Genomic DNA, 14,954 nt, shown 5'->3' on the forward strand with positions numbered 1-14,954 from the left:
TCTTTGATTTGTCTCTTATACTATTCCTCAGTGCAAGCTGAGTGGAATGATGTCAAAGCAACAAGAAGAGAGTATTAGTACCAACTGGCAGCAACAGCATGGAACAGAACTGAAGATTCTCATGATTTCATCTGGTGTGGAAATGTAAACAGGGCACCTAAGGAAACATGGGATTCTTATACTTTACGGCAGTTCTCATAAACATGGGTCCTGTGTGCCAAACTACCCTGACCTGTGTTTTTTTTTGTTTTTGTTTTTTTTTTTTGCAGGAAACTATCATTTATTGAAGACCCATTATTTCACATACTGTGATAAGTGTTTTACATTCATTTTCTCATTTTAATCCTCACAACAACCCTATGAGGCAAGTATTATCACCACTTACAAATGAGAACAGGCTCAGAAAAAATAGGTCACTTGCCCAAAGTCACGCAGCTATTCACCAGTGGAGCTGGGATTTTCTGTTGCTGAAAGACTGTTCTTTTTTTTTTTAATGTACCCATCTACATAAGACTTGAGCAAAAGGTAATTTCATTGCCCAACTCTGCACAGATCACCTGGGAGTGGAGGCTGGTGTCCACACTCACCGCTGGTATGGATGCATTGAAGCTGACTTGATGTTGGTTTTTATTCCACTTGGCATTTTCCCTGGCTGACCTGCTTGAGGCATCTGTACCCCACTGAGCATTGGCTGCTGCTGGCTTGGAGCACCTGCCATCTGAACTTGCTGTAGTCCTGAGGCTCCTGCAAGGATCGTACCAGCCCCTGGTTGGCCAGGTTGGCCAGGACCACTGCTACCCGAAGGCCTCCAATTAGACAGCCCCTTCCCAAAGGCAACAGCGGCCACTAAGGCATTAGTGTCTGCAGGGTTGAAGGTCTGCTTGTTTGGCTGGAGACCTCCACTCTCTGATTCTCGTTCTTCTTTGTTGATTTTCTCCAAGAGGTTTGAGCACATTTTATTCAAGCTCTGGATCTGCTTCTGAGCTGCATCAGCACCAATGCGGGCAGCATCTGTTGTCAGCTGCTTCTCCTGCTCTTCAACTTCAGGGTCAGGCTTGGTTCTCAGATGGTCAGGGACGACCTCATGACTGAAAACAGGCACTCGTCCTTCAGTCTGCCACATGAGGTCTTCATCTCGGTCTGGGGACAACACCAAAGGGATGATGACCTGGTTACGGAACAGTAGTGTCTTCTCATGCTTCAACACCTTGTTCAGTGTGTTCAACTGTCCAGAGAGCAATGCAAAGCTGTCTAGGACAGAGGGCCAAGTCAGCCGGTCATACTCGTTTTCCAACTTGTAAATGAAACTTCCCAGTGAATTCTTCAGATCAGCCACTTGATTCAGCAGTGCATCTAATGATGCCTCAAGCTGCTTCTCCTCCCTCTGCATTGCAGCGGCCTGGCTGTCGCAACCACTTCCTCTCTGACCTGTGCTTTTTATGCCTACTGTGACCATAAGCCCACTCAAGTCCACAGAATACACGGCTTCCTCTATTGAGATGCCAGTCAATGTGAGTACTTAGTCTTTGCTTTCTGCATACCAGACAGTAGAGATCTGTGACATCAACTCCAGGCATTGGTCCCCAGCCAGTTGCTCCAATCCTAACCCTTAGGAGTATGACCTTAACTAGAAGCAGGGTCATTGTAAATGTGACTAGTTAGGATGAGGAGCTAGTGCAGGGCAGGCCCTGGACACCAATGAACTTGTGCACATGGTGCTGCAGTTGTGCCAGGGCCTCGCACATGTTCTACACTCCTAGCTTTCTGAGTCAAATGTTTCATGAAGTTCTTTGAATTCCAGTATTGAACATTTTGGGACGGTTCTCAAACCACGTTAAAGTTTAAAGTAAACTGCATTTGTGAGCACACTGTTCTGAGACAATGTCTAATAAGATGAATCAATAGAGGAACTTGCAAGGGTGCTTCTGTTCACCTATTAACAATCTAAGTAACTCTTTTCTCCCCCAGGAAAAAGGTTAAAAAGGTTTTCCCCCTTGTTTGTCTTATGAGTATCTGTAATAATTAAATTCCAGGGCACAATGCACCCTTATCTATTCAAGGAAGTTGGGTGGTGAAGTGTCTGTGGGGGGTTTGTCCCCAGGAAGGCTTGCTGTGGTAGCAAAGGAAACAGCATGTAGGAAAGAATGACAAGTGAACACTAGACATAGGTGCTGTACCACAACTGAGGAAACAGCATTGCTACTCCATCAATAAGGAAGATGGTAACAGGAGAAGAATCAGAGTACAGGATATTGGAGTACCAGTGTGCACTAAAAAGGCTTGTAGGAAGAAGGTCCTGACCCTATGGCAGCATGGGTGAACTGCAGAGAAAATCATGCTCCAAGGACGAAGTCAGACACAGTCCACATTCTCTGACTCCACTTACAGAATGTTCTAAAACAGGCAAAACTAACTGGAGATAAAGTTGGAAAAAGAGTGGTTGTGTTTCAGCAGGATGAGGTTGCAGAACAGAGTGGAAACTGGCCTGGAAGGACCCTGAGGTTACTTCCTGGAGGCGGGAGGGGAGCCCTGGGACAGGAGTACATGTGTGAGCACTTGGGAGACTGAGGCAGGAGGTTTGTGAGTTTGAACATAGCCTGGAATACTTAGTTAGACTCTCTAAAAGTTGAAAGCAAAAGCAAATGAAGAAATAGAAACATAACATTATAGGGAATTTGGAAAACTCAAATCAAAATGATTAAGAAGAAAATTAAAACACTCATAATTTGTACTAGTGTTTAACAGGGTCCCACTAGAGCAGAGAGCATCATTCCAGAGTGAAGAGACAGAGAAATTCTGAGAAAGAGTGAACACATGACCTTTGAATCCCGCTTCACTACCATTTTGTTCTAAGCATTTTCCTATTCGAAGAGGGAAAAGGAGGCAGAACACAGAACTGTTATATTCTGAGTGCTGCTAACTGTTATTTTACATATCAAAATGTTCTAAAATAAAATGACAGGAATTAGTTGAGAATTTCAATACTGACTATATCATACGATTTTCTTTTAAAAACTTCCTATGTCTACCAAGTAAAATGACAATTATGGAAAAATGGATTCTAGGAGGAAAGATGTCAGCAACTAAGTAACTCTTTAGAATCCACCAAAATGGACTGGGAATATAGCTTGGAGGGTAGAGCATTCACCTAGCATACACCAAGCCATGGGTTCTATCATTAGCATCTCATATACTGGATGTGATGGTACACGCCCATAATCCCAGTACTTGGGAAGTAGAGCCAGGAAAATCAGAAATTCAAGGTCATCTTCAGTTATATAGTATGTTTGAGGCCAGCCAGGGCTACATGAGACCCCATCTCAAACCAAACCAAGCAAAACACAACAAAACAAAATGCTAAAAGGTCACTGTGGCAAATCTTCACATGCAGGAGAGCTGTGAGCTTGCCCAAGAAAGAATAGCCTTCCATTAATTTTGAGTCCCCAAGGACTAGTGGGGAACTGCAGTACCACATTAGTAACGTATTTGTACTGCATTAGAACCACACTTAGCTCACTGAAAAGATGTACATTTCTGAGTAAGCATTCTCCACTTACAGAGAGAACAAGAAATAAATGTTGTTAAATCATAAGATATTTGGGATAGACTTGACTAAGTCTTTGATTGTCAGAGATTTTAAGGAAAATTCTAGAATGTCTAATGTTAAAAGAAAAAGCTTATATATTCTTTAGTTTTTGTCTTTTTTTTTTTGAGACAGGGTCTCCCTGTAGCTCCAGCTGTCCTGGAACTCACTAGATAGACCAGGTTGGCCTTGAACTCACAGAGATCTACCTGCCTCTGCCTCCCACATGCTGGGATTAAAGGAGTGTGCCACCACGCCTAGCCAAAGCTTATATACTCTTATGTTCAGGGGAGTTTATGTATGAGCTGGTAAGAGTCTCCAGGCTATGATTCTACTTTATCATTGTTCTGGGTGGGGAGAGCAGATGATAAGTGGAGGCATCCCAGAAGCCCAGCTCCCCACTCCCAGCTGAACTTCAGAGAACTCCCAAAGGGATTCCATCTCAGACCTGGTCCTAAGATAAGATCACTGAGTCCCAAGATTCTGATCACAGCTGAAGGAAGGAGGCTGTGCCGAGCAGGAACTGTTAAGAGGTGCCCTTCTCAGGCCATGAGATGCTCAGTGGGTGTAGGCTCTTGCCCTTCAACTTGGCAACCTGAGTTTGATCCTGTGAGCCACGTTAAGGTAGAAGGAGAGAATGGATTCTACAAAGCTGTCTTCTGTGTAATGTGTGCTTCACATGTGCTGTGGCATGTGTGCCCCACCTCCACAAAGAAAAGAAAAGGAAGGGAAGTAGTCCCCTCCTGGAACATGTCTTTCCTTCTTATTTGCTTAATTGTTCTACAATGGACAGTTCTGCTCTATGGAGAGAAGCACTACTTGTTTCTATAGTCTCAGGATGTTAAACACACACAAAGGAACCTGTAAATTAGGTTTCTGGATCAAGTTAATCACCACCCTTGAAATAAATTTAAATGATGCTAAAAAAAAAATGAAAAAAGAAATGCCTTATCATGTTGTCCCTCCCAGCTGATTAGCAAACAGAGCTTTGTTTAAACCACCATTTCCTAAGTACACATCCTGTACCTGCCTGTGGCTGGCACCAGGTAGGGCAAGGCACTTACCATGGCCATGGCTGTATGTCAAGGTCAGAGTTCAGACGCCCAGCAAGAAGCTCCTTTGAAAAAAGCAGAAGAGAGATAGATTACTGTAATGAGGGAAGCTTTGTTCATCATTAGTCAGGATACCATGTCCTTTGCATGAAACTGAGCCAAGAGGAAATGACTTTGATTTCATCAAAAGGTCACCTGTGGACCAGCCTGAGCTCCTGGACTAGGCTAATCATTAAAGAGACGTTGTTTGAACAGTTTATTGTGCCAACAGCATGCTTCCTAATTACCCTCTGTTTGGAGGCACATACTACAGCAATGACTCTAGCTGCTTTGTCAGGGCTACTGGTTCTCACCACAGACAGAGATTCTGAGCTGTATGCTACATGGACCAGAAGAGGAGAGAGATGAGGTGATCCACTGGCATCAGGAAAGTACAACACCCTAGACTACACAGTATGTGTGGATGTATGTATGCACATGTACACATGCCTGCCTGTGTACACGTGTGCATATATGTGCATATGTGCCTGTATGTATATGAATGTATGCACATGCATGTGTTTGCATCATGTGCATGTAACACATGTGTGCAGGTATGTGTCTGTATAAGTCAGAATCAGACTCACTCAGCATTAGACTCTGTTCCTTTCTCTCCTGCTGCTGTTCTTGCACCATCTGAGGACTAGATGCTCTCCCCTCATTGTTACCTCACATACTTAAATTTGTCCTCAGTTTCTAGCACCTCCTCAATCAAGAAAGTTTGAATCATCATACACCTTTTCCAGATGTACAGAATGCAAAAATATCATCATGGGCTAGCAAGTCTTCTATGGAGTTTTCATATGAGGGATAAGCCTACAGCCTCCTGATCCCACTAAGTCATTTGGACATAGCACTTTGACACTCATCCTAGAATCAGGAGTTTGGGCACCTGGGAGCTTATTAAAAATGCAGAATCAGTCGGGTATGCCCATAATCCCAGAATTCAGGAGGCTGAGGCAGGAGGATTGTGAGCTCAAGGACACTGGCTCAAAAAACAAACAAGGTTGGGGATATAATTCAGTTGGTAGAGTGCTTGCCTAGCATGTGTGAAGCCCTGGGTTCAATCCCCAGCACAGGATAAAACCAGACTTGGTGGCACACACTTGTAATCCCAGCAATTAGGAAGTGGAGACAGAAGGATCAGAGAAGTTCAAGGTCATTCTCAGCTACACAGTAAGTCTGAGGTTAGCCTAGGCTGCTTGAGATCCCCTGTCTCAAAAAAGTGAAATAACAGCCTGTCTTCTAGAAAGCTAAATAATAGCATCTTCTAAATGAAAGTAGAGGTCTCGATGGATGGATTAAGTCCACTTGATGCTCTTCCAGAGGACCCTGGTTTGGTTCCCAGCACCCACATTGGACAGCTCACAATGACCCGTCACTCCAGCTCCAGGGGTTCTAACACCCTCTTCTGGCCTCCACAAACACTACACATTCTAACACCCTCTTCTGGCCTCCACAAACACTACACATACTACACATACATCACACACACACACACACACACACACACACACACAAATAAATAAAAGATAATCTAAGTCAAGATTTTATCAGATGCAGTGATTTTTTGAATTATAAATGATTTCATCCAACCTCCACATTCTATACAGCATGTGCTGTTTCTGTTTTACAGATAACACAGTAGATTCAACAAAGAACCTGCCTTCAGTGAGCTTATGTCCAACTAGGAAAGACAGGAAAAAATAGACCACTGAACAAATACATAAGATAATTTCAGATACTGGTAAGATTAAAAATATAACAGGAAAATGGTATTCAGCAGGGATCAGCAAAGCACATGAGCTCAATGGTCTGACTCTGCCTCTGTAGCCATTTTCAAACAATTGCCAGAAAGAAGTAGAGGAAGAGGAAAGGGAGGAGGAGAATGGATACAAAATTTGTGTGAAATTCAAACGAGTGATGATAAGTTTATCTAAATGCTACCTCTAACATTTTAAGTTTGGCTTAAAGGTTTTTTGCCTACATAGTGAACTGTAACTGAAGTTGATGTGGAAACAGGCTATAACCTACTCTTGAAACAAGCCCTGAATCTCAGTTGTTATAGTCTGATAACGGCCAAGAATTCAGCCACGAAGTAGGAAGGATTTTATTAACAGCAGAGCTGTCCCTGCACTCTGGGAGTGAATACAGAGAGCAGCCCCAAACGGAGTCTGCAAGGACTTTTTTTTTTTTTGGTCTTTTTGAGACAGGGTCTTCCTTTAGCCCCAGCTGTCCTGGAACTCACTATGTAGACCAGGCTGCCCTTGAACTCACAAAGATCCTCCTGCCTCTGCCTCTGCCTTCCAAGTGCTGGGGCTACAGGTGTGCGCCACCACGCCCAGCTGCAAGGACTTTTTATACATAGATATTTCTCACAAGGGGCTAATCATCATGGTTCAAACTCAAGCACATATTTGCATAAGTCAGTAAAAGTTTAAAATTATTACCAACCCCCAGAGCAAGCAAGCAAGCATGGACAGAAGCACATACAGCATTAGGCAACAGCTTATCTCATCTCTGCCAGACAGGTGGCAGCTTCTAAGAATTCCTAGTCCCTATAGGGTGTAGGCAATTTCAGGGAAACTGGAAAATAACTAGGCCAGGTCACGTAGGATGGTAAGATAGATGTCTTTTAGTCAGGGGCCTGCTACATTAGTCAATCACAAACTGCTCACCCATCCTCTAATGAGACAGAAGAGGCTGTCTTTTGAACCTCACTTTCTTTTTCTGTACATCACTTGATTTCTTCTGGTTTTAAGTAAAACTTGGTGCCTGCATAGCAGAATGGGTATTCTGACCATCTTTGATCTGGGCTGCTGCCTCATTCCAGGATCTTGAATAAAGCCAGTGCTGACCTAGGTTTATTGTAATTTTGTCTCTTAACATAGAGGCTGTTATGATCAGGTTACCAGGAAGGACCTGGCCAGATAGGGTGACCCAGAAGCCCTCTGAGGAAATGCCTTCTGAGGTGAAGGAAGCCCTTAGGCTGACCTTGAACTCCATACATAGCCATAGGTGCCCTTGAATTTGTGCTCCTGGTTCTACCTCCAGAGTGCTGGGATTACAGGCCTGCACCTCTACAACTGGTTTATCTGGTGCTGAGGATAGAACCCAGGGCACCATGCATGCAGGGAAAGTGTTCTGCCAACTGAGCTCCAGCTCCAGCTCAGCTGAATGAAGCCCTAATGAAGGGGAGGTGGCCTCTGCAAGCTCTGGCCAAGGTCTCTTTCAGGCATAAGGAACAGTTAACACAAAGACCCTGAGGTAGAAAAGAGCTACTGTGGCCCATGAGCCCACTCATCAAAATAAAACATCCATAAATCCCAAAAGGAAGGGGATCATGGGGGCTCCCGGTTTTATCCCCACATCTGCCCTCATGCCTGTTCCTGAGTTGCGTCTTTTATAATACAGTTGAGATTCAGTAAGTAAACTCTTCTCCTAACTTCTGCAAGCCAACCCAGCAATCAACACAGGCACCAGTAGGGCCACATTAACCAGAAGTACATCCCAGGCTTGGCTTGGAACAGGCATTTAGGCAGTGTGGTGGGACAGTGAAGTATGACACCAGCTCCAGGTAGATAGGTTGGAACCGAGTCAAGGTATAGGATGCCCATTTGGTGCCCAGAGAGAACTGAAGAACTGCTTCCTGTGGGAACTGCCCCCCCCCATCTGATGGCTGGCACTCAGATGACAATACCCCACAGTATGATGTTTTGATATGCTGAGTCCTTCGAACTGAAGGATGCCTCAGAAATAGCCTCAGACACACTGACCTTCTCCTGAATCACTTTGACTCTCCCAGTCAGTCACTGAAACCAGACTTCATCGTGGGCCATAGAAACTAAAACACCTCTTCCCAGGGCCCAGGAATATTGAGCTAACCTCTCCCTGAATTTCTGCACAGGAGTTGGCCATAAAGAAATTCTCTGACGTGGCTTGACAGTAGATCATGTGACACTCATTCCAGGTGGCTCTTGCCCCACACTCAGGAGAAAAGAATGCTACCAAGTCCAAGAAGAATCTGAACAGAGGTCTTGCTGGTTCTCTCCCTCAGGTTACTGCCATTGAATCAAAGTCTTCTGCCCAGCTTCATTACTACACAGCTGTCCATTCTCCATGCAACCTAGGCCTAAAAATCATAATTTTCCTGAGACTGGGCATGGAGACATATACCTTTAATCCTGGTACTCAGGAAGCAGAGGTAGACAGATCTCTGTGAGTTCGAGGCTAGCCTGGTCTATATAATGAGTTCCAGGCCAGCTGGAAGTACTTCACAAGACCCTGTCTCGAAAGAAAGAAAGAAAGAAAGAAAGAAAGAAAGAAAGAAAGAAAGAAAGAAAGAAAGAAAGAAAAAGAAAGAAACAGATGGGTGGATAGCACCTGAGATATGATACCAGAAGATGTCTTCTGGCTTCCACATGAACATGGACACAGAGAGAAAGAGAGAGAGAGACAGACAGACAGATACAGACACAGACATACATAAAGAGAGAGAGACTCAATTAGAGAAACACACACAGGAGATTTTCCCAGGGGAACACCAGTCGGGTGGACTGTGGGAAAGGCTTCATTACACTGAGAAGGGTCCTCTTCCCATATCAATACCAAATGAAGCAGTTGCTAGGGCCCACATGAAAGCCAGGTGGGCCTAACTCCATGATAACTTGTCTATCCACCCTCCAAATGTGCCTGTTACCAAGTTACAGTAAATGCTGTGACTAACTAGAGAATAGTAAAAGGCACAGAGCTGAGCCACTGCTCTTAGCAAGATATGCATGCTTTTATCATTATTATTGTTACATATATTTTTTTGAGACAGGGTCTCTAGCCCAGGCTAGCCTCAAACTCAATATTCAACTCTTGATCTTCCTGCCTCCACCTCTCAAGTGTTGGGATTACAGGTATGTACCATCAGCCCCAGTTTATGAGGTGCTGGGGATTGAACATAGGGCTCTATGCATGCTAGGCAAGGACTCTACCAACTGAGCTATATCTCCAACCCAGGTTAAATATTAATTTAAAAAATTTTTATTATTTATTTTATATTTATTTATTTGTTTGTTTGTTTTTGAGACAGGGTCTCACTGTCTCAAACCAACAGTAGACCTAGGGTCTCACTAATGTAGCCCTGGCTGGCCTGGAACTTGCTATGTAGACCAGGCTGGCCTTGAATTCAAAGATCTACCTGCCTCTGCCTCTCCAGTGCTGGGATTAAAGGCATTTATTTGCCACCATACCAGCTTATTTTTATTTTATGTGCAGGAGTGTTTTGCCTGCATGTATGTAAGTGTACCACATGCATGCAATGCTCATGGAGGTCCAAAGACGGCATTAAATCCCCTAGAACTGGAGTTAGAAATGATTGTAGCCACCATGTGGGTGCTGGGAACTGAATTTGGGTCCTCTGCAAGCGTAGCCAGTGCTCTTAACTGCTGAGTCATCTTTCTAGCCTTCCAGGTTGACTACTTCTAGAAGGATATTTTAAAATAAGGTGAGTGAGGGCTGGCGAGATTGCTCAGTGAAAGCACTTGCTACCAAACCTGCTGACCTGAATTCAATCCCCAGAATCCACATGGTGGAAGAAGACAACTGATTCCTGAAAGTTGACCTCTGACCTCCACATGTGCTCCATGATGTGTGTGCCCACACACATACACTCCATACACACAAAAGTAGTAAATAAAAATATTTTTTTCTTTTCTTGGATTATTTACTTCTATTATGTGAATAAGTATTTTGCCTGCATGTATGTAAGTGCAATCACCTGCGTATAATGTTCATGAAGGCCAGAAGAGAGCGTTGGATCCCTTTGAATGGAGTTACACATGATTGTTAGAGGCCATGTGGGTGCTGGGAACTGAACCTTGGTCCTCTGCAAGAGTAGCCAGTGCTCTTAACCGCTGAGCCTTCTCTCCAGTCCCATAATATTTTTTTTGTAATAAGGGAAAACCAAAAAGCCATGAGCAGAGCCTCATGCCACCCTCTAGGAGCCCTGTTCCCACCCTCCCTCTTGCCTTACACTGGGAGCCCCACCCCACACCCTCCCTCCTAAAAGGTGAATCCCATGGAAGTTCACCCCAGTTGCTGCTAATTAGCTGAGAAACAAATGACAAGGGAGGATGCTGGGAGGGGCCACCTCCCCCAAACAGGACCCAGAATAAGAACTGCTTCACTGCTCTTTATTCCAGGAAGAGGTAAGAATGCTAGAGCCAAGCCTTCTGGAAACCCTGAGAGTTGTCACTCAGGGAACTAGAAATACTTTATCAAAATAGAGAATGCCGTCATGTTTGAGCACAGAGCTTTTGGGCAGACAGTTTGTTTTGAACTATGGATAGGATAGCATGCATTTAAAGTCCAATTCTTTAGAGATAGATGTATATTTATTTAAATTTTACTAGTGACAAATAAGTATATAAATAGACAATAAAGTGAGTTCAGAAAGTTCATCCTAGCTGGGCGTGGTAGCACTTGGGGATGCAGAGGCAGGTGGATCTCTGTGAGACTGAAGCCAGTCTGGTCTACGTAGCAAGTTCCAGGCCAGCTGGGGCTACAGGAAGACCCTGTCTCAAAAAACCAAAACCAACCAACCAAACAGAAAGCAACATCCTTGATTCTGCTCTAAAAAACAGAATAAAATAATGAACGCCAAGCTGGGGTGGTGGGTGAGTTCAAGGCCAGCCTGGTCTACATAGTGAGTTCCAGGACAGCTGGGGCTACAGGGAGACCCTGTCTCAAAAATACAAAATAATAATAATAATAATAATAATAATAATAATAATAAAACACCAAGTTTTGCTCTGAAAAATGCAAATACACAATTCCAGGGGGCTCAAGTTACCCCAAAGCATCAGGACTCTTTCAGATGAAGGGCCTAACTAGAGGTGACACATCTTTTTAGAAATGCCTAAAAACCCTAAGAGTTACACATACTATGTGTGATGCAGCTGTCAATACCTAGCCTTCTCCAAATGCTACACATATAAAGGGAAGGGATAGGGAAGGTTTTTTGTTTGTTTGTTTGTTTTTAATTTTATTTTATGAGTGCAATGCCCAAGGAGGTTAGAAGAAAATGTCAGAGCCCCTGGAACCGGAGTTTCACATGGTTGTTAGCTGCCATGTAGGTGCTGGCAGTGGCAACTGAACCTGTGTCCTCTGCAAGAGCAGTCAGTGCTCTTAACCACTGAGCCATCTCTCCAGCCCAGGGGTAGGGAAATTTTAAAGATAAAGTTTTAAGCCAGATGTGGTGGTACACACCTGTAATCCAAGCATCTGGAGGCTGAGGCAGGAAGTGCTCTGTTTGAGGTCAGACTGGGCTACATAGTGAGACCCTGTCAGAGAGAGAGAGAGAGAGAGAGAGAGAGAGAGAGAGAGAGAGAGGTTGAGGGCTTTAGAATAGCTGAAAGAAAGCTGGGCCAGGGGTAAACATATGAAATTTATACAAACAGCAGTTAAGAAAGGAAAAATAGGGGGCTGGAGAGATGACTCAGCGGTTAAGAACACTGCTCTTGCAGAAGACCTGGGTTCGAATCCCAGCACTCACATGGCAGCTAACAACTGTCCGTAACTCCAGTTCCAGAGGATCCAACAGCCTCTTCTGTCTTCCGTGGGCATTGCACAACACAGGTGCACTTACCTACATGCAGGCAATACACTCATATACATAAAATAAAAATAATAAAAAAAATATTTTTTTTAAAAAAAAGGAAAAATAAGTTGTCAGTAAGTTCAACCTTTTTTGTGTAAGATTTCACACATTCTCAGCAATAATCTACAATGGATTCGTAAGGAGACACTGGGATGCTGAGAATGCACCTCTGTTGTTTTCCGGGTTGACATTCAGAAGGATGAGTGTGCACGACCCCCTCTATCCTTGATTCTGCGTCCCTGTTAGTGCACTGCAGCACTGCATTGTGCAGAACCGAAAGCTCTCTGGAGTACACTGTCACATCACTGCTGCAGGCTGAGGTGTGGGGAACAAGGGCTGTCTGTCAGAAAAGCAGCCCAGGACTTCATCCTCCTGGGAAGTAGGCAAAGTAGATTCCCTCTGAGCATTAGACTAGTAAAATCAGCCATCAAAATAAAGATATGCAAAGTCATCTTGCTGAGGAAGAGCTGCTCCAAGGCCAAGCATGTTAGCTGGAGGGTAGTGACATTTCCAAGGAGAAACTGTCCAACAACAGAGCAAGCTCCACTCAAAACTGGCAGAGGTTTTCTTTGAGATTCATCAAAGTCCTGTCCCAAGGAAAGGGAGGATCCAGAGATCGAGAGACTAGATTTGCTTCCACTGTGAACATGAACTTATCCATCTAATGCTTTTTGACTTGATTCTAAGGTTGGTAAGCCACCTTTGGACTACAGCATAACAGTAAAGAGTCTTCATTCCTACTTTCCTTCCTTCCTTTTTTTTTTTTTCCTATGTTTCTTTTTGAGACAAGAGCTCATATGCACAGACTGGCCTGGAACTCAAGACCCTCTGTCCTAGCCTCCCAAGTGCTAGGATTATAAGTGTCCTGCCACACCTGGCTTTTACCATCTGCTTCATAACTGAATCAATACATTAGCTCTGTGTGCATGCATATGTGTTTCTGTGTGCACGTGTGTGCAACTTTTTGTATTTGTGAGTGCATATGTGTAACAGCCCCTGAGGGTTGAATCCCTTTTTGGTGTGCTGACAAACACAATCTCTCTGTGATTACTGGATATTACACTGCAGTGAATTCACCCAGGAAACTCCTGCTGTCCTTTGAACCCCATTTTAACCTTGGGGCCTCCATTCAGACTCCTAACATTGACCTACATCCCAGGACACGCAACTTGAGCCTTCATCGGGAAGGAGTTTGTCTGTGACTCATTCTGGCTGGAGCACCGTTTCATTTTACATTCCAAGGACGGATTTTACTTTGGTTTACAGACTAGGCAGGTGTGAGGGGGCCCCACCCAAGTGTTGAAGGCTTTCAAAACTGCCTGCAAAATAGGAAACTAAGAGCAACTGTCTACTTTTTTTCTTGGAATTTAGATCCTTCATGACACAAAGGAAGTTTTGTTGCAGTGACAGGTTTGAGTCAGGACAGAGGCATTTCCAAAGTTTTACTCAAAGGCATAATGTGTAAGTTCTATGACATAAATTTGGAAACCTGTGTTTAGTAACATTTGTAGGAGGATAGCAGTTCAGGCTGAGTACTGCAGTAGGTACTGACAGACCTAAACGAGTCCCCATGCTAAGGTGTCACTTGAACAAACTGAAATAACAAGTAGGAAAACTAGGCTGAGGAGATGGCTCAGGGACAAAGGGCTTGCCATGCAAGTGTGAGGACCAGACTTTGGATCCTCAGAACTGACATAAAAGCCCTGCAGGTGGCCAGGCATGGTGGTGCATGCCTTTAATTCCAGGACCTGGGAGGGAGAGCCAGGCAGATTTTTTTGAGTTCAAGGCTAGTCTGCTCTATGTAGTGAGTTCCAGTTCAGCCAGGGCAACACAGTGAGACCCTGTCTCAAAACAACACAAAATAAAACAAAACAAACAAAATCCACCCTGAAGGTGTGGTAGTCCACCTGTGATCCCAACACTTGGGAGGCAGAGACAGATTCCCAGGGCAAGCTGGCTAGCTAAATTAGCCAGAATTAGCAATCTCTAGGTTCAAGAGGAGACCCTGCCTCAACAGATAAAGTAGAGAGCAATTGAAGAAAACACCCAATGTCAATGTCTGGCCTCCACACACATTTTTTAAGTGTAATTTTTTTTTTTCATCTTGTTGATACAGGGTCTCCCTCTAGCCCCAGCTAGCCTGGAACTCACAAAGATCCACCTGCCTTTGCCCCCCACCCCCCTACAAGTGCTGAGAGTAAAGGCATGTGCCACCACTCCCCACTTAAATATAATTTTTAAAAAATTCTATAGGGGTTGGGGATTTAGCTCAGTGGTAGAGTGCTTGCCTAGCAAGCACAAGGCCCTGGGTTCGGTCCTCAGCTCTGAAAAAAAAAAAAAAGACAAAAAATAACAACAACAAAACTAGCTGCTCTTACCACGTACCTCCCCCTTTCTCAGAGTAACTCTTCCTGATTTTCTATGGAAGACCCTCTGACCCACATTGTCTTATAGACTAGATATGTTGACTTGAGACCAAGATTTTTGTGTATTTTTTTACACGTGAAAGGTGCCAGCTGGCGTGGTGGCACATGCCTTTAATCCCAGCACACATGCCTTTAATCCCAGGCAGAGGCAAGAGGATCTCTGTGAATTCGAGATCAGCCTGGTCTACATAGGGAGTTGCAGGCCA

The 14,954-nt window shown here is 44.2% G+C and overlaps 1 protein-coding gene and 1 pseudogene across 2 annotated transcripts in view; both read right to left on the reverse strand.

Moving 5' to 3' along the window:
* Window positions 1-14,954, reverse strand: part of Anxa4 (annexin A4) — a 102,434-nt gene that overhangs the window by 65,036 nt on the left and 22,444 nt on the right. The window contains exon 2 of the mRNA XM_008823263.3: window positions 4,648-4,700. Within this exon, the coding sequence (XP_008821485.1) occupies window positions 4,648-4,656 (9 nt within the window). The 5' untranslated portion in view covers window positions 4,657-4,700. The remainder of the gene's footprint in view (window positions 1-4,647; window positions 4,701-14,954) is intronic.
* LOC103725916 lies at window positions 276-1,414 on the reverse strand (annotated as a pseudogene). The gene has a single exon (XR_003847846.1). The product of XR_003847846.1 is annotated as a mediator of RNA polymerase II transcription subunit 8 pseudogene (transcript).

This window comes from Nannospalax galili, unplaced genomic scaffold (assembly GCF_000622305.1).
Source record: "Nannospalax galili isolate Female #2095 unplaced genomic scaffold, S.galili_v1.0 scaffold269, whole genome shotgun sequence".
Taxonomy (NCBI): domain Eukaryota; kingdom Metazoa; phylum Chordata; class Mammalia; order Rodentia; family Spalacidae; genus Nannospalax; species Nannospalax galili.